This window comes from Protopterus annectens, chromosome 8.part0 (assembly GCF_019279795.1).
Source record: "Protopterus annectens isolate FY-2018-M chromosome 8.part0, PAN1.0, whole genome shotgun sequence".
NCBI lineage: Eukaryota > Metazoa > Chordata > Ceratodontiformes > Protopteridae > Protopterus > Protopterus annectens.
Window position 1 is genome coordinate 832,891,521 of NC_056741.1, and position 20,789 is coordinate 832,912,309.

At 39.9% G+C, this 20,789-nt stretch overlaps 1 protein-coding gene across 2 annotated transcripts in view; it reads left to right on the top strand.

Moving 5' to 3' along the window:
• The window catches only part of FTSJ1 (FtsJ RNA 2'-O-methyltransferase 1), a 1,029,035-nt gene that overhangs the window by 120,576 nt on the left and 887,670 nt on the right, over positions 1–20,789 (top strand). For both annotated transcript variants that reach the window (XM_044080307.1, XM_044080308.1), the window contains exon 2: positions 10,158–10,289. In XM_044080307.1, the coding sequence (XP_043936242.1) occupies positions 10,169–10,289 (121 nt within the window). In that variant the 5' untranslated portion in view covers positions 10,158–10,168. The remainder of the gene's footprint in view (positions 1–10,157; positions 10,290–20,789) is intronic.

Genomic DNA, 20,789 nt, shown 5'->3' on the forward strand with positions numbered 1-20,789 from the left:
AGGGCTGCAGCTACATCAGCAGCTTTTCTCAGAGGGGTACAAAAGACATTCTAGAGGCTGCTACTTGGAATTCTGTTCACACTTTTACAAAGCATTATCATTTGCCTCTCTACTCTAAGTCCAGGGCAGGCTTTGCCACTGCAGTTCTGCAGGGCCTTATAGCCGCCCCTAATGCAGTTTAGCTCCAGCCTCCCATCCATAGCTTTGGGGTTCTACCCAAATGTAATGACTGCAACAGTGAAAAAGGAAGAACATAGTACAGTTGCGTACACTTACCGTAAATGTAGATGTTCGAGTGTATTCACTGTTGCAGTCCAGGTTACCCACCCGCCATCCCCCTTTTATTCTGGAGTTTCTCTTTCCTTCACTATTTTCTACAGCCTTTGTGGTGTATTTGCTTGTAGATGAAAGTAAAGTTTATATTGTTGCATGTATATATAGTTTATATATATTTGTGCTACCCATTTGGGGGGCACCTGACATCTGGGGCAAGAAAAGCTAAAGAAAATGGCGTTGGCTGCCTGTTTTATACCCCTGATGACCTGACATCATGGAAGAGGAGATGGCAACTGACGCAGGACCCAAGACTTTGGAATTCAGGACGACTGAGGGCAACCTGCCAGCAGATTACCCCAAATGTAATGACTGCAACAGTGAATGCACTCAAACATCTACATTTATGGTAAGTGTACACAACTGTACTTTTCGGATGGTCAAGGGTTCAGTCCGTTCTCCCTTTCCTGGGCAAGGATTGGATGTGCTTAACAGACCTTCAGGATGGATACTGTCATACAAAGATGAACAGATGATCCAGAAGGTCTTTACACTTTGGCTGGGAGCCAGTCAGTACCAATTCAGAGTTCTGACCTTTGGTCTTGTGATGATGTGAGGCATTGCTAGATATGCCAGGAGAAATAGGGCAGTGGATATTTAACATATGCCAGCACATCTACCTGAAGTTTTGTAAATAGTCATTTGTGTATTAAACTGACTTGATACATTTTTAAACACAAGCATCTGTACGACAGTGTGTCCTGCTGGACAAAAAATAAATGTATGTTTGTATCAGACAGTACTGTTCTAACAGAGGATACTGGAAGAGAAGAGGTTAATCACAGTCCAGCTGCAACTAATTCTGAAAAATGTTCTGAAAATAAATTAATTGGCTTAGGCCATAAAGATTGTGTCTTATAGTTGTCAATGCAGCCAGAGACAAAAAGTTTGTACCAGGAAGCTTTCTGTATTGTCTTTGCACTAAACTAATTGGTACTCTGGAAAGGTAAAAGTTTGAAATTGTTTTATGACTTCCAGAAGCTGCAACAGATCTGAGCAAAACTCTTGTGTGTTATTGACACATATGTGCTAAATACTGGCAGTTTCTAGCTTTGTGTGTGTGTGTGTGTGTGTGTGTGTGTGTGTGTGTGTGTGTGTGTGTGTGTGTGTGTGTGTGTGTGTGTGTGTGTGAGTGAGAGAAAATCATATCTCAAGAGTGTGTGTCAGCTGCTTAGAGCAGGGACACAACCCACTGTTTTTTAGAGAGAGGGTGCTGGAGGACTTGGCTTGGGCACTCTGAAGACTCAACTTTACAGCTGTGGCTAGTGGGGAGTCTTACTGGGGACCTAGAAAGAGACAGAGAAACGCACCTTCCGAGTATATCCAGACCCTGGACTGAGTGTGTTTCCTGTGTGCTCTTAAGGGAAATTGTGCTTGATGCAGAGAGCTGCTTCTGGAAATACTGTGTCTGTTTCTTTTGTTCCAAGTGAATGTCCCTCTCCAGTGTCAGTAGTAAGGATTCAGGCTCCTTGATTACTGGCCCAGAGTGGGGACATCACAGGTCTCGCCATAGACCACAGGGTGTTTACCAAGTGCATGTTAGTAGTAGCAGCTCACTTAAAACTGCAAGGATTCTGGGTGTTTAACTGACTCATTTCTGCTCCGACCATGCATTAGTTGGTAAGGCCAAAGAGACCAGGTTCTCCGGACTTGCTGTCTTCTGGGGATAACCATAAACTACAAAAAGTCCCGACTAGAACCAACTCAAACTCTAGAAATCGTAGGAAGAATTCTCAATACAAAGTCAGCCATAGCTTCACTACCACACTCAAGAGTTCAGATCATAAGATCACAGGTCAGAAAGATAATCTGCAGTACCAAGATTTCAGCCTGTCTGGTTCTTCAAGTTCTGGTATCAATGGCAGCAGTGATAACATTAGTACCTTTGGCCAGATTTTACATGAGAATACTTTTGGATGCTAGCCACACAATGGTCAATACTTTACCAACCCATGTCTTATCAGATAAAAATTATTCATACATGCAAGAGAGATCGGAGGTGGTGGATTCTATCAGATCAGGTTCTGCAAAGACATCCGTTGATTCCCTCTTAGCCTAAGGCCATAGTGACCATAGACTGTTCCCAGCTGGGGTTGCGGGGGCATTTTCTGGGGAAAACAGTCCAAGGCACTTTGTCCCCCGAAGAGGCCAACTTGCATATTAATGTCCTAGGGATGAGAGCAGTGCGTTTAGTGTTGCAGGCCTTCCAGGATGCTCTCCACTTCGGGACAGTTGCAGTTCAAATGGACAATATGTCAGTAGTTTGGTACATCAACAAACAAGGAGGGACCAGATCCTACTTGTATAGAGAAGCTCTGAGTGTGGCAGTGGGCAAGCTTTCTCATAGCAATGCACATTCCGGGTATATCCAACGTGATAAGACAAACTGAGCAGGTACATTCTACCTCAAAAGTGGTCCCTCAACAAGAACATCACAGAATTGATTGTGTCAGTGGGGCCAGCCTAGCTGTGACCTATTTGCTTCCCCCCTAAACAACAAATGCAGCAGCTACTTTGCCCTACTCCCTCTGCAGGGGGAATCCCCGAGGGATGCTGTACTTCAAGATTACCCCCTCCAGTCCACTCTACACTTATCCACCCATTCCATTAATTCCAAAATTTCTACAGAAAATTGCCATGTTGAAGAGCAATCCTCATCGGCACCCTTCTGGCCTCAGTAGATTTGGTTCCCCTACCTTTGGCCTCACTTGCTTCAACAAACTTGAAATCTGGATCTGACTGCAGACCTCCTGTCTTACCTGACAGGCATGATTCACCCAGACATAACCAACCTCAGGTGGACTGCCTGGCTTCACTGGTTCTATTAATAGCAAGACAACCTACATGCTCTCATCACCTGTCAAATACTTTTATCTTCCAATAAACCTTACCAGAAAACTCTATTCCAACAAATGGAAGAGGTTTGTTGAGTAATATTGAACCTTTTCAGCCCATATACATAGAATCCTTGACATTTTTGAGACCGCTTTTAAAAGAAGGAGCTAGTACTTCTATTGTAAGCTTGATATCGCTGCTAACTGAACTTTTTTGCATTGGTTTTGATTGTTCTTTCACATCTCCTGAATTGAGCAAAGCCTTCTTGAAAGGCACTCCTTCTTCTGAGACCCCCTTTTAAAGATCCTGCTGCCCCATGGGACCTGAATTTAGTACTGCATACTCTCACAAAGCCCCCCCCCCAACCAGCAGCTACATGTGACCTTAAATACCTTTCTTGGAAGACAGTTTTTCTGGTAGCTATTACCTCTGTCAGACAAATTTCTGAGATTCAAGCCTTATCCTCTAAAGCACCATACTTGATTTTTCACAAGGATAGGGTTACATTACGGACTAATGCATCCTTTCTTCCTAAGGTGGTGTCAGAATCTAATATTAATCATTAATTTAACAGTATTCTTTCCTAAATTTGTTAACAAAGCAGATTATATGTTGCATTTATTGGGTATCTACAGACAATTACGTTTTTACCTACATAGAACAAAAGATCTCAGAAAAACTGACCAGTTTATTTAATTCGCTGAAGTAAGATTGGGAAAACCAGGTGCAAAAGTTAAATTATGTAAGTGGCTAACTGATTGTGTTTCATTTGTTTCTGACAAATTGGGCATTACTAGGCCAAAACTGTTATGGGCTTTTCAGCTATATCCATGGCCACCTGTTCAGTATTTCAGTCCAGAATGTCCTTGGATGATATATGCACAGCAGCAACTTGGGCTACTCTCCATACTTTTATTACTCATTACAAATTGGATCTGGTCTCCAGAGGTAGAGCATTATTTGGTTCATTGGTGCTCAGGAGTATCTTTTCTTGAGTCCACCAGGGAATTTAGGTAGCTGGGGACTCTGTCTTATCATTTGAGAATAGAATGAAAATTGACATCATCAGATAAAGAATTTCTGTACTCACCATAACATTCCATCTGTGTTATTCATTTTCATCCTTCCTCATCTCCCCACGCACCAACCCCCACCCTATGTAAACTTCTGGAAGAATGAGTAGTTACAGGACATAACTGTCCTTTATATTGAGCTCCAGATGTAGTCTTCAGATTTGACTGCAAATATTTCCTTTCCACTAAAGTCGGCAAACAAGATCTGAGGTATTTGGGGTTAGTGCATTATGGTTAAGGGAGAAGTTCAAAATTTTGGTTACCACTAACTTTAGCAACGGCCAAGTTGGATCCAAGGTATCAGATCCAAACCCATCAGTTGAGGAAGAATGAAAATGGACAATGGAGATGAAATGTTGTGGTGAGTACATAACTTCTTTTTTTTTTTATTATGCTATCTTCACTAAGATTTTCAGTAAACCTTGCTCTCGGTGTAAGGATACTGAAGAGATTCATCCATACGCTTTAATGGACGTGCACAGTGAGGTTGCACAGTGAGGTATTCATTAAAGTCTGTGAACACATACCCACAATGAATATCATGATGATACCATTGTTGATAAAGTAGGAATAAAGTATACCTTTCCACTGTTAGAATTAAACTGCCAAAAAAAAGTAAATGTAAACAAACGGCAGAAAATATGACCACGGCTGATACAAAAAATGCATCGTAGAGCTGAGTACAGAACCTGATGGGATAGCAAGGTTCTATCCACGATGTAAATCCTGGTAGTCCGTTAAAAACAAGTTTTAATTTCACCAATATTAAAAATCAACACAATAAAAATGGTCCCTTCCTTGTCAAATGATAAGCACTTTCCATTAATCTTCTTTGATCTGAAGAAGATTAAACAAAAGCGATTATCGTTTGACAAGGAGGGGAACATTTTTATTGTGTTGATTTTTAATTTTGGTGAAATTAAAACTTGTTTTTAATGGACTACCAGGATTTACATCGTGGATAGAACCTTGCTAACCATCAGGTTCTGTACTCGGCTCTACGATGCATTTTTTTGTATCAGCCGTGGTCGTATTTTCTGCCGTTTGTTTACATTATTGATAAAGTAGGTTTATTTGAACATACACCTAATAAAAAGTTAAAATGCCACACACAAAAAAAGTTAATAGCAGGGTAGGGAATATCACCTGAGTAATGTTCTATGAATGACTTTTATGTTGGATGATTCATTTGAAGGGAGATGTTGGCTGACGAGTTCTGCGTGTGGTGGTGCTGTTAACTTGGCCCCCCCCCCCCCATATTTACAAATGCAGATACTCAAGGTGTTGCTAAGCCAAAGGAAAACAAATCTGAATTAAAAGGACTGACTTCCAGTTTTAAAACTCAAATGTCTGCACTTGGATAAAATGTTCATTTTGTTTATGACCGCATCATCTGAAGTGAAATGGCCAGGTCTGTCAAGTATAGTGGTATGAGGGTGCAGTGAGTGCATCCATTCACCACCACTGGCATTGGACCACTTGATTAGTCACTTACCATATCAATGTGCATTGGAGGGGATTTTTGACTTGGTGAAATACCTTCCAGCTACAATCTACTTTCGGAAGCATCTGCTCATAAGTAGTTTGGCATCAAAATGTCAAATTTATGAAAATAGCAATGTCTGTTTAAATTGCCAAAAGCTCCCTAAAAGCTGAATGCTGGAGTGATGTGTCATTCTAGATAAGTTGAAGCTTTGAATGTAGTAGATATGGGTTAGCCTTTTTCAAATAAGGTAATTGCTCAAATTAGGAACCTTCCACTTCTGAGGGAAGCAGCAAGTATCCTGGTCATGGAGATAGAACGACAGAGAAAGAAAGACTTCTTGTCTAGTAAGGTAGTCATCATCCCAGTATTTGAATTTCAGGGGGCATATGGCAAAATATTCCCTTTGTAAATGGAAATACCTACAAAAAAAGTTAAGTACACACACCATATGTGCATGTGTGTGTTGTATAATAACCCCCCTGCATCTGCTTGACTAAACCCAGTAGCCCTTGCTCCCAGAGCCCTATTGCCTATTTGTTTCTCTTGTGGGACTGATCATGCCCATATAGTGAGCTCACCAAGCCCCCTCCCCCTATCCCAGACTCACTGGGGCCAGATGACATCACCAGTTTTCCTTGGACAGACTGAAGTTTGAACTTATCCTTTCCCAGAGGCAAAGTCTGAAGCCCATTTGCTCTTGAGACTGAGCTTGCTGGCCAGCTCCTTTCTGAGAACTTAGAATTTGATTGACCCGCTCTTTACTGTCACTCTCACAGGGATGTCCTCTGGAGTTCCTAACCCCAATTGGCAGCATCACAAAGCTCTGCAAATACTGCCCAACTTTGTAAGTAAACACACACCTCCATGAGTCTAGGGCTACATTGCCTGCACTGCTGTAGCACACACTTTAGAGGTGATGTCTGTTGCTCCACTAGATGCCACTTGAGAGGCAGCTCAAAGCTAAGTTTCCCACCAATGGGTGAGCAAATAACATCTACTGCCTCCAGTGCCCAAGGTGTTAGTGAAACTCTAGACAGTGTTTCAGTAAAGACTTCATCATTCTGCACTGTGCCAAGAATCTGTAGAGCTAAACCTGTTGCGGGCAAGATACTTTTGAGCAAACTGGACAGTAGACTCCCACCTGGAAGGGAGAGCACATGCCTTAACCAAAGCAGAAATCACCTTCAACAAAGTAGATATAGCAAGTGATTTATTGAGCAGCCTAGTGCAAGAGGTGGTGTTGGGGTACTCTCATCATGTCCCCTTCCCTTCTGCTCCTGTGAGATCTAGATGTTTCACTTCAAATTTAAATTCCACAGATTAAAACATATATTTTGTTAGTTGAGAACAGACCTCTGAGGTTTTACATGCAGAATTCAGTACTCCGTTCATATGGTTTCCTTTGGTGCAGCAACAGCTCCGCAAGTGTATACCAGGTATCTATGCTTCAGTTGTGGCAATATTAAGTGGATACAAAGTCTTTCCTTTCTTTTGACTGTCTAGTAGTATTCCAGTCTTAAATCCAATTTGTGGAACACCTAAATGTGGCAATTGTTTTCTTTGATTTTGATGTAGTTCACCATTTACCAGAATTTGGACGTGAGTTATCCAAGGAGAAGGTGTTCTTTGGGGAATCCTAGAGTCCAAAAAGCAGATGTTCTTCTTTCAGAAGATAAGAGTCAAAGAATGTTGTCTAATTCTGGAGTTTTAGCCACTGAAATTAAGCTATTTGTCAGAGAGTTCTTAAGGATTTGTGGTCAAAAGTCTGCAAGATTTCTAATGGTTCTGAATGGAAGACATTACTTCAGCCTTCTTAGATAGATGGAGTGCGAGACTCTTTAGGGATAGGCCAGTACTTTCCAGATGGGCCTCTCCTTATCGTTTTTTCATGAAGCTTCATTAGAAAGTTCTTGCAATTCTGAAGACTCTGATCAGAACAGACCACTGAAAATATTAAATCATGAGAGTTGACACTGGATGTATCGGACTGAGAGATTTGAGAGCTCATTTGGTGTTTGCTGTTTGCTTTAGTGCAGGGCATATGCGTCCCCAGAGCAGATGAAAAGTTGTATAAATCTGAAGCGGTCATTAGTAAAGTCTCTTGCACATTGAGATTTGTGAAGAGAGTGTTAAAAATAACCTACAACAGTGTGATATGTGAACATGCAAGGGGTTCAGCTTATGCAGGTAGTGCAGAGTAACAGTAATGTTATGGGACCAGGCACTTTCCTGGAAATACGGTTTGTGTTCATTCATCTTTCAGGTTACCTTAGTGTATTGGTAAACTTCTTGAGTAGATCCAAGATGGTGGATCACACATGGTATCTATGTCCTGAAGTCTTTATCCTTTTGGAGTCTATTTGCCTGAATGTAAAAATATCCAGTTGTGCAGTTTTTGAATGAGGGTTCAAAATACTGAAATCTTGTCATGTTTGACACCCTTAACACTCTTTTTCCTCCTTGTTATGTGAAGTGTTTTGGAACAGCAAGAGAATAAAAGTCTCACTGAAATTTTATAGCCCCAGTATTGTTGAGGCACCCTTGGTTTTCTGTCCTAGCACAATTTCAACAAGGAAAGTCTCTCCAGTACCACTGTGGATAGGTCCTGCACATATTCCTCTTCGGTTCATATTTTTACACCATAGATGCTGACGTTCTAATTCCTTGTAATCCTCTACCCTTCAGATGAATAATAAAATTGTCATGGAAGCCAGAAAGATGTCCCAGAATATCTTGTGCATTAATGTATAAGAGGTCCCTATACTGAAGTCAAAAAGAAGGATGGACTTGGGTTTGGGTGGTGCTGCCTGTTGTATTGATATAACTGACACAGTTGCTAGAAAATAATTTTTGTTTTTTCTGTCTGTGTTTATTGTTCAGCTTTATCACCCTGTTTATCTTTTGGAACTTTAACTTCTTATACTCTTTAAACTGTTTTTGACGTGTATTTTGGATATTAGACTAAATCTACCATGTTCAAATCCCAGTCTGAAACTAGAAGATTTATCTTTCCAAAATAATCTGAGCCTGCAGAATTAGTGGGAATAAGCTGTGAAGCCGCTGTCTCATTAGGTAAAGAAACCCTAGATGGAAGTATTATGTGAAAAACTGAAGAATAACTGTCATTGTATCTTTGATCAAAGATGTTGTTCATTAGTAGTTCTAGTTCTTTTTTGTTGTTGTTATAGCACAGTTGTAAAGTAGTCCATTGGTTGTCTTATGTTCTAGAAGACTTACTGTCATTTTTTTCTGATTTCTTTCCTGTGTATTGCTAATCCATGTTCTGTTTTCCCCAATTCCCCAGTATGCCTACTATCTGCATTGAGAGAAAACTTGCATCTGTGTCATTCCCAAGGAAACCAAACTTCTCCTCCAGAATATTAAAACCATTCAAAGGAGTTTTTGAAGTGTTATCTTAACTTCCCACTGTTTTAAACGTGTTAGATGCTCTTTAGGTGATGTTATATCTATATTGATTTATTTATGTTTTCTTTCTGCCGTTTATCATATTTTACCCAGATTTGAATGAATTCCAATGAGCATTTCAAAGCTACCCATTTCCATTGTAGCTTTAAATAATGGAAGTCTGTGCCAGATAAGTGAGGTAGTCTCACACTAGCTCTCAAATTGATAGGTACCTTTCCATGTAGGAAATATTGCAAAAGGATTATGATCAGGCAAAAGCCATTTCCTCCCTGCTTAGAATTTTATGTCATTCAGCATATCCATTTTCTCTTACAAATTTAACTGATACTCCAGTACTTATACCACCTGTAGTAGCTCCCAAATAAAATTGTCATTTGTTCCCATAGAGAAGTATATGCATTATGCAGCTTGAAAAGTCTTAACAGAATTTGAGTGAATATTCCAAAATTTTAATTACAAAGTACTAAACCATTGTCTGGTGCAACAACAAAAAAAAGAAAATTTAGTCTTTAAAAACACATTTGAGTACTGGTTTAGAGATCCAAACAGGTGCTCGATGTGTATAATTCAAGGCTTTTATTGAGATTGTGACCCTTAACAGCGAGCACCTCTCACTAGTCATCAGATGTTTGGAATAGTTAGTAACCAGCTGTAATGATCAGAGGATACACAGTCTGAGGTAAGTGACTTTGTTTCCCAATAGCATTCCCAGATGCAACATTTTGGACCATGATTAGTAGACAAATTCACACAGCTATAGAAGGAAGTTTCATATCCAGGTGTTTAGATGTTTTTTTGGGACTGTTATTTCAGATAAGAATTCCTTTGTGCAGAATAAGTTTGACATTTGAATTTAGTTTCCTTTATGTTCTTTAACAGTTCTGCAGTGTTGGTGCTAGAGGTGTAGTTCCTAAAATTCTGGTAAATAATGAGCCCTTTTATATGTAACTGCAAAAAAAAATCTGTAAATGTATTTGCTGTCTTTATTTTGTATATGTAACCAGAAACATAAACAATGGGTCGTTCATCAAAAGATAAGAGAGATATCTACTATCGTCTAGCCAAAGAAGAGGGTTGGAGAGCCAGAAGTGCTTTCAAACTTCTACAGCTGGATCAGGAATTCAACCTGTTTGAAGGTAAGACCTTGTTGCTTTAACCTGCTCACCAAGTGCTTGTGTCATGTTCATCTCTAACGAGGACTGCCCTTGAATTCTGTTTTTACTACATATGGTTCTACTAGCTGAAATTGCAGTGACAGGTTTTAATCTTGAGAGAGCTATTTAACTTTTACTTTTATTTGCCAAAGTACATGCAATAATATAATGGGAACTGTTCTTAAACTGTAGGTGAGCTTTAGAGTCTCTGCATATCAAAATTGCATGCAAATACTCTCTAACCACTCTCTGTATCCCTCTTTCACACAAATGTAGTTTATAGGCAAGTATTAGGCTGGCTGCCCTTGTAGGCCATTTTAAGCCTAGCCAGTTTCCCTTCAAATGTGAAAATCAAACCCTGTATCTTGTGTCTGAGAGGTAAACAGTGCAATTATCATTCCAACCCCCAACCCCCTGGTAGTAATGGTGGAATGCCATCTTGTCCAGTATTTGTCCATTCCTCCACTTTTGAACTTTAATTGCCAGTCTGCTACCATTGCTAACATATGAAGTGAAAACCACCACCTCCCTTATTTTAAAACACAGGTACCGAAAGCTCTAAATAAAGTCTATGCATCTAAGCTAACTATTTTGTGACCATGAGGGTGTTCCTCTACTGCCAGTCCCATACTTTCAGAAGACTGGTGGGCGTCACCTGTTAAGGATGAACTTGTTAAATAACCACTTAGTCTCTTGGCAGTTCAAAGTATATATTCTTTTATTAAAAACAGAAAAGCACATGTGTGGGAGACAGTACTCAGAAAGTCATGTCTCCCTGAACAAATAATTTCACACAGGTTATATAGAAAATCTTATAATAAGTGTTATTAATAAAACTGTGGTTATTATCCAGTAGAGAATAATCAAAAGGTACATTACATCAGATCACTACTCTATAGCCAATAGGAAATTGCCAAGCTGGAAGAAGTTATACTTCATATTTGTTATCTATAGTTTAACCTAATAAGGAAAATCTTTCCGTTCTACTGTGTGCCTGCAAGGGAAAGCAGGGCCTCAGGCTAAGGTACTAGAAACTACAAGAAGATTCTTTAAGCAGTCTTTTTCCATGACTTCAGAGCATTCTTTCAATCACGTGCACTATCCTGTTAACATACACATACATTTCATTTTGTTTCATTATTTATTTTCCAGCCTCTACAATCCCCCCTTTGCTACTGAGAAAGCATCACTCAAACGTTGCATTTCAGAGACCAAAAACATTTTCATACAGTTTGCTAAAACTTTCAGACCTTTTTTTCCATAACACTTTCACGCGTGCATTTTGCAAAGGGTACTCTTCTAACACTGTTGACATGTACATTTTGTAACATTACTGAAGGTCGAGATATAATCAACTTGGATATTAAAGTCTTACATAAAAATAAAAGTAAAAACAAGGTCATAGTGATTATTGCAATTAGCATTATGAATTTTAAAATACCACCATCCCATCCAGAGAACAAATTAGTGAGTCACACCCACTGTGAGCTGTCAGCTTCGTTAGTATCCAACAGCTCAGCCACCTTTTGGATAAGTTCCAAATGACTACGTATTGCGTGCTCATTATCAGGAATAAACATACAGCATTTCTCCTGCATGAGTGCGTACATACCCCCCTTTCGATGCAAGCATGAAGTCGAGCGCCATTCTGTTCTGCAGTACTACTGTCCTCGTGGCAGTTAGGTTTTTGGTAATCAAGTTTACTGAAGAAAAGGTCGAGTTACTTGGAACCTTCAATAATTTCGATAATTTTCACAGCTCCCATATAGCGTTGGGTGCACCATAAGCTGGAGTAATTCCTGCCCCGACAATCACATCATCTCCCAAATCCATATGGGCCAACCCCTTGAGGGCTGCCATAAGTCATGGTGATGTATCCATGACTCATCTACTTTACCCACAGGATTTTTTACTTGCTTAACCACTCGAGCATTATGAATTTTTCCCTTGGGCAAAGCATCCATATGTCAGATGGCAGGAGCTAAGTATCCTAAGAAACAACGTTCACTCCAGTTTGATGGTAACCATTTATATGCTTTTCTACCACAGATAAAATACAGTCCATTTTTAACATTACCTTAGAGGCATCTTTTTAGAAGCATTGTTATTTGTAACAGTTTGCATAAACAAATAAAGCCCCAATGTTACATTTGTGTCAGTTGTCCCATTACTGAGTATCCATGCACGCTGCTTATTTTCTGCAGTGCATAATAACCAAATTCTTGCTTTCAACAATGTCTCTGTTGGAATCATAGCTATGCTGTTTTTTTCTGGAATAAACATTCGGCCAATTTCTGTGGGATCCAAACCTGTTGAGTTGTGACAAACTGGCATTATAGTAGTATTACAAGAACTTTGTCCTACTTTCTTAGTCCCATTTTGTTTCAAGCATAGTATTCCTGTCTGAAAGGCTAAAGACAGTGATAGTGTCATTTGACTCTGTTACTTTACACAATTCCCCCATAGTATTATATAAAATGTCCGCGTAATTAAAGGGGAATAATGGTACTGCAGTAAACAAAAGTCTATTGTGACATCAGGATAGCAGTACAGACCCAACAGTCAAGATATGTTGAAGGAGGTTGCATAAGTTAGTTGTAATGCATGGTAGGTATTAAAAGTAGGATGCCAATTCATTGTTGCTCGTTTAGGTGTGGGTGTCACAGATCTGTGTGACATCTTGACACAAGGCTGAACAGTGTTTACAATCACTTCTTGCTACAAAAAATTTAGCAATAAAACAAAAATAATGATTGCAGTCATCATGGCAATAAGTACACAGGAAGAGAGAGCTGGGCGGGGTCGAAATGGGTTCTTACAAACTTCCAGGCAAAGGTGAGATTTGGCTCACTGTTTTTGCTGTTGCTGGATGCCAAATAAAGTTTATTGCCGATGGTGGGTGGTCTCTCTGTCCTGTGAGCGGTGCTTGGCCACTTGACGCAAGGGAAGTGACCTCTTCCACTGCATTTTTAGCATTTGTCATCATTGTTGTTGTCCAACTCTCTAGTTTTTCATCTAGTACGGGAAGAAACTGGTTCATCATCATTGGCAGGAGAAGTAAAGGGGATAGGCTGTTGTTCAGCTGGAACTGCTTTGTGGATGTGGGAAACGTGGCCCAAGTAAGAGATCGTTCTAGCCGAACAGCTGTAGTGAGGAGAACCAGAAATGGTTCTGTTCAGCGAGGCTGGAGCGATGTCTTCCTGGAGAAGGCTCAAGTATAGACCCAGTCACCTGGCTTCACATCATGCAGAGCATCTGGATCAGGGTGAAGTTGAGCTGCTGCGACCTGTGAATGATGGTGCTGCAGAAGAGAAACAACATTTTTGCAGTATCTAAGTACCATATCATTAGTCAGTTGCAGTTCTGTGTTAGCTGGAAGGAGTGTGGCTGGCATTCTCATAGGCCTTCCCATTACAATTTTGTGGGGGGGAATATTTCCTAGGACCACTGACTGCACTTTGTAGAGTGAACAATACCAAAGGAAAGCCTCTGGCCACTTTAAACCTGTTTCAGCAGTAAGTTTAGCCAACTTATTCTTCAGTGTCTGGTTTACACGCTCAGTCATACCTCAGGTCGGTGTGGACAGTGGAAACTTAATTTAACATTCAACATCTTACAAAAATCTTGTATAACCTATGCAGTAAACGGAGTCCCTCTATCAGACTATATTTCGCAAGGTGTTCCAAACTGAGAGATAAGTTTGTGCACCAATTTTTTTGCTACTGTGGTGGCATCATTTTTTACACAGGGACAAGCTTCTACTCGCCCTGAAAAGACATCCACCACAGTAAGGACATATTTAAACTTTAGACATTGTGGAAGTTGTATAAAGTCCCACTGAATACTACAAAATGGTCCCCACGGTTTTTTAATATGTTGTGTTTGGACAGGTACAGATTTAGATACATTATATGATAAATAAGTAGTGCAACTATATACAAAATGCTGAACGACCTCTGAAACATAAGGGGCATACCAGTCAGTCAAAAGTAGTTTCAATAATGCATTTTTCTCAAGCTGGGATGGCAAATGATAAGCCAGTACCAGTTGAGGTAAAAACTGTTGTGGGGCTACTAACCTTCCATCCGGGTGGTGCCAAAGTGAGTCGGGGGAACAACAGCAGCCGTTACTAATTTACCTTACTCTTTCAGAGTCTTCAGCCCAATTTTGAAAATGCAACACACTGTCTAATGATAGAGATACAATTTCAGTTTCAAAAGGCTGCAGAAACCAAGCCTGAACAGGAGGTGACAAAGCAGCCTGTCTTGCTGCCCTGTCTGCAAAATTGTTACCTCTAGATTCAAAAGAGGAATCAGATTTATGGGCAGTACATTTAACCACTGCCACTCTTTTTGGCAACAGTAAAGCATCTTAACAGTTCATGTACAAAAACAGCATTTTTGATGAGAGTCCCCGCAGAAGTTAAATATCCACTCTCTCCACAAAGTACAAAAGTCATGGACGATGCCATGACAATACCTAGAGTCAGTATAAATAGTAACACATTTGTTTATAGCTAGTTTACAAACCTCTGTCAGCGCGGTTAACTCTGCCACTTGAGCTGAAACATTACCCTCCAATTGTCCAGTTATTAAAATCATATTTTTGGTGCACACTGAAAAAGCTGCCATTTAGATGTCCATCTTTGTGCCTTTTACAGGATCCATCAACGAAAAGAATGATAGAATTCTGAAGTGGAATGTCTCATAAGTCTGGGCTAGGAGGAAACACATAGTTAACAACAGAAATACAGTCATGCAGTTCACCCACATCGGCTGTTGGGATAAGAGAGGCAGGATTTAATGGTGGGCATCTGACAATCTACAAAGGCTGGTTATTAAGCAGTGCCAGTTCATATTTAGAGAGCCTACCTGCAGACAACTATTGAGTCATAGTTTTCAATAATAAAGCTTCTACAGAATGTGGAACCGCAAGAAAGGTGCTATAACCTAAAGTAAGAGAGGCTGCCATGTTTACCAGGTTGGCTGCTGCTACTGTTCTAAGGTATGGAGGGAGAGCGGCTGCTACAGGGTCGAGATGAGTACTGTAATAAGCAATTTGCCTGTAACCCTCATTTCTTCTTTGTGCCAATCATCCCAAAGTTACCTGACCTCGTTTACAACAGAAAAGGTAGAATTCCTTAGATTTTAGATGAACAAAAGCTTGTTCATGGCTTTGTTGCCATGGGAGCGGCTTAGGGGTATCCTTTTTGAGCAGTTCTAGTTTTGTTACTTCAGCATAATTAGATACCCATTGCCAGCAGTATCCTGCTAATCTAAGAAGTCCTCTGAGTTGTTTTAGAGTTGTTGGCTTTGGGGCACTTTGAATAGCTGTTATTCGAGAGGGTAAAATGTGTTGTGCATTTTCAGAAAATAAATGTCCTAGGTATTGAACCTGTGATTGACATAGCTGCAATTTAAATGCGTTAACCTTAACCCTAACTCAGTTAGCATAGTAAGTAAGAAAACAGTATCAGTCTGACAGGCAGATAGGGTGAAGTTATGAGAAAATCATCTACATACTGCACTAGCTTAGACTTAAAAGGAAACTGAAGTTTGTCCAGTTGTCGTTCATTTCTCTAGAAAGCAGAGTAGGTGGTTCGACATGACCCTCAGGCAAGCATGTCCAAGTATACTGCTGCCTAGGTGAATGCATATTGGTACTTGACTATCTGAATGAATTGGAATAGAAAAGAAGGCTGAAGAAATACAATAACAGAGAAAGTGGTAGCTGCAGGAGGGATAGAACTTTGACTAGTGGCAGGATTTGGAACTACAGGAAAAGCTGGTAGTACAACAGCATTTACAACTCTCAGGTCTTGCACAAACCTATAGGCTTCTTTGCCTGTTTTTTACCAGCAGGATAGGTGTATTACATGGACTTGTAGTGGGTACTTACAATACTTTGCTCTAGCAATGCAGAAATAACAGGCTCAATCCCAGCCTCTGCCTCTGCGGATAGTGGATATTGTGCCACCATAGATAAAAGTTCATTAGGTTTTAAAGTTATTTGAATAGGAACAGCATCTTTAATAAGGCCCACTTCATTTTCATGTACAGTCCATAACTGCTTAGGAATTGAATCTAATAATGCGCATCTAATATTTGGGTGTGTTCAGATTCGGTAAGGAAAGAAAATCCAACTGCTGTGGGGCAAGACATATTTGCATAGCCCACGAGCTGTCTGGCACATTTAAATAGACTCCATCAGGAGTACAAAATATAGCTGTGGCTCCTATTCATGGCTGTCCTATGGAACTTGTTGCCAAGCTGGTGGTTGCCATGGGGTACTCCCAAGTAGGAGGTTGCTGCTGTGGTCGAGCATTTTACGAAGTAGGAGAGGAGACGTAACATAATGATGTGAGCGTAGCTTAGTGGGTCTCAAAAAAGGAAGTAGACTCCTTTGTTTATGTAGTTTAGGAAATCCTAGATACATTTGGGGGGAATCTGCATCTACTGTTTGATTACTAGATTTACCTGGCATTTTTGATTGTTGGTACTGCATGTGACTAGACATGGGAGAATCTGTTGATGTAGCTGGAGGGGAAAAATACTCAGCTGTTTAACAGGAAGAAAAAGAGTAGGTGCTTGGCTAGGGGAAGAAGCCCCTGCAGAGGAACTTGCACTCTGAAAGGGTGGTGAGAATGGTGGGAAGTGCACGGATTGTAATGGAGGTGAGCCAGAAGAGTCTGGCTGTTGGTATGGTGGAGGAGGGCCACTAGGTACTACTAAGCTAAATACATAGTCGTCTTCTGATGACTCATCCTGATTAAGTTGCATTTTATTAAAGGAGTACAACGGGTTTGTAAAATGCTTTCCTCAACTTCTCTGCCATTTTCGTCCCTATTTACAGCTTCCTGCATAAACAAATAAGAAAGCAGCGTTTAGAAAATTGAATTCCTCCTGAGTTCTGTAATCCAACCCTACCTTAGCGTACAGGAATGTTTACACTTTTAAAAAACATTCTCTCGCGTTTCACTTAAGCCTGCTGGAGTCCCCCAATTACTGATGTCATCACGGCCAGGCAGTGGAGGTATATTTTTTTTAACATTTCCCTCCCCCAAAGTGATATCACCATGGCCGGCCTCTGCTTCTTGGTCAAACCCACCCATTCTGTGATGTCACAGCTGCCTTGTCCTTCCCCCAGCCTTGGAATACTCAAATATAGCTGCAGGAGGTAGGGAAGTTCCTTTCGTGTTCGTGTTTCTAGTACAGGGTATTTTACCGACGGAACATGTTTTTCCAAGCCTTGCCTGTATCAGCTTATCCTCGTGGCCTGATTTATTTGTAAGTAAACTTTTTTTAAAACATAATTCACGATAGTAGCGGCTTAATTTCTTCTGCCTTGTTTTCTTTTACTGAGAATAAGGCATTACAACTTTTCGTTTTTTTTTTTTGTTGTGCATGTGGTCTATATAGTTCAAAACAACTGTTTTAAAAAAGTGCAGTGTTTTGCAGAGTTCATAGTATGAACATATATACTACATGATGTTAGCGAGAGAAGAATGGAAACGGAAATTTGTAGGGTGGAAATTCAGAAAAGGCATCTTTAGTGGTTTGGGCTGAGTATCGTATTGGGCAGCTATTTGCTTTCGTCTTCCTTTTCCCCAGGTTGGGGTAGCCATCATCAGAGTTGTAACTCTGTTCTCCGGGACATCTGGATTTATCAGTGTGGTGCTGCTTACCTGTTTGGAATTTATTTTCTGCTCCTGCGTGAACCTTTGAGGTAGTTGAGAATGCATATGTGTGATGTTTTGAAAGAGTAGCGTTGCTGTTGAATTGCAATGGACAGTGGTAAAGTGGCCCTGATTTAGATCGATTCTACTTTTTGACCTTTTAATAATGCTAGACCTATTCGGGTCTGTAACTTAAGAACTAGTGTCTGTGGAGCGGTAGTACAATCTACTCCGGTCTTCACGTCTCTTTTGATTCAAGTAGTTTTAATGTTTCCCATCTTTCTGTAGTCCGTAATTTAGTAACGTTTTCACTGTCTCCAGTTTGTTTTTGTGTGTAGAGTTTTGCTCCAAAATGTTGATGATTTGTGTCGAGAGTCCTTGTAAGCTTCTTGTGAATGGCATGTCATAATTTTGTTGAGGTTTGCTAGGGCTTTGCTTGGTGTCATTCTTTACAGTGCAGCTACATAGTGTGTAAGCAGCTGTTTGATTAGTATAGTGTGATATTCCACTGGCGCATTATGATTAAGGTCTTTGGGTCAGCATAGTTGAAATATGTGCTTTGCATGAAGTCTTATATGCTGTACTCGGATCTTGTATTTGTTGTGCTACCCATTTGCCATTGTAAACAAAATATCTGTTCAGATGTTTCTTCTACAAATTTTGTCACAAGCATTTGGTGTAAGAATTTTGGACAAAGCTGAAAATAGTTGGTGGAGGGTAAAGGCCCTAAATCAGGTACAGATTTTAAATATTGCAGTTATGAACTTGGTGTACAATACATTTTGTATTAAGTATTTTCAGATGGATATGAAACATTATTTGGTGACTTTAGTTCTCCATGCCTTGCCAGGAAAAACATAGGTGGAATACACAAACATATGAGGCAAAAGTCTTCACTTTGTGCAAAATTCTGGACATTTGAGAGGTATTAAGTTGAAGTGCTAGCCAATAATAAGAGTGTATGTCATTATTTTCACTTGTTGTCTAAGCATCACAGAAGGTCATTTTAAGAAAAGCATGTCTGTATTTTATGTCCAAATGCTGCAACATTTAGTTTAGTTAATTCCAGATGCTCCTTATTTATTATTTTTAATAAATGGGCACATGGAGTATGTATGTATGTTGGGTTGTATCTAATGCTAAATACTTATACTATCTGGTATAATTAAAAAAAACTGTTAGAAGATGAGCATTATTTTTTTATTATGCTAACAGTGAAACGTCTTTTAAGTTTTTGTAGTAAGAATACGTAGGGTTGAGTTTGGAAAATTTGAAGATCTGAGATTGGTGGGCTTTGGTTGCTATTTGTGATGAAGTTATTCCCTTGGTTCTGATGTTTATTAGGTGGTGGAAACATGTTTTGTCTTATTGGTTTAATATTCTTAGTTAAGATGATAACTCTTGAAAAGGTTGAGTACAGATTTGATAAGTTTGGGAAAAATGTACATTAATTGCAGCTTGGGGCCTTTGGAACACAGATGACTGAAGATGAGAGGTGACTGAAGACAATCACTTGACAAACCTGGTACAATTTGAAAGTGTGACAGTATGCATCCCTTCCTAGTCCATTTTCTTCTCTCATTTTTATCTTTAGTTTTTTTGTTATCTTTATTTTTAATTTCTTTGTTAAATATTCCATGCAAATGTTTTATTATTTTTGCTACAATTATGCTGTTATTGTATAAAGTGGGCTTTCTGATTATAAAATAGTTTTTACTTTAGTTATATCATTGGGACTATGCTTACTAAGCATTGGCAACAGTTGGGAGGGTGGCCTAATGGTTAAAGCATTTGCCTTAAAAACGCAAGGTGCAGGGTTTGAGTCTCACAAGGGGTAATTGGCTAGGCTCGCAAGGGCAGTTAGTCTAGTCTTATCTATGAACCTATGAACAAAGACAAAGGGTTTGCTATGGAATGTATTGATAATGAGGGCAGCATGGGTTGGGGCATTGCAGGGCTGTGTTAAATATTAAAAATTAATGTAGTTTGAACATGGGCTGATCTGTAAGATTTTATTTGGAGGATGGCACAAGTTTGAGGCCCTTATTATTTACTTTGAAATGAAATAGGTTGAAGGAAGCCTGTATAAAACAGCTGTGTGCAGGGGAAAGGAAACCGGTCAGTCCATTAAGCAGAAAAGTGAAGCATGATCAGGTCTGTGGTGTAAGCGCATTACGGCAATGCCATCTTCTTTAGCTTGTAATTCATGGGTGAAACACAGTCCTTCTGTTAAGTGTCACTCTAGTGATTGGTCTGACCAACCTGCTATTCGCCAGGGTGGGCAAGGTGGCAGAGGCATCACACTTCATTCTTCCCTGGTCAGCTCATACTGGCACCCAGCTTGCTAATCGAACTTTTGTCACTTGTGGCATAGTCAGGACTTTACCCTCCAAGTTAGAGCTGGCTGGGGTTCCTTTCCCAACTCAGCAATTTTCTCCGAACAGAAGATTATGTGTACATATGTCTTATCAGGGGCAGCCTACAAAAACACTTATTTTGAGCTGTTCTGTTACTTTGAATGCAGTGGGTGGATTTTAAGGTTGTAGTGAGTATGTGTGGCACAAAGGAGCATGTTGCGGTCTCCCACGATCAAGCAAGATTTGTGCAGTAGTTTTGTGGGAGGTCTAATGATGAGATTAATTTTCTGGTTGGTAATTTTGATTAAAGGATGTGGATAACAAGGTATAGCATATGATTATAGAGGGTAGGAGAGCAGTAGTGCTAGACTTTAGTGTTTGAGGGGTTTTTTTTTTTTTGTGCGTTAAGTTGCTTGGATTGGTAGCTGTTGTAGATGTAATTTATATTTC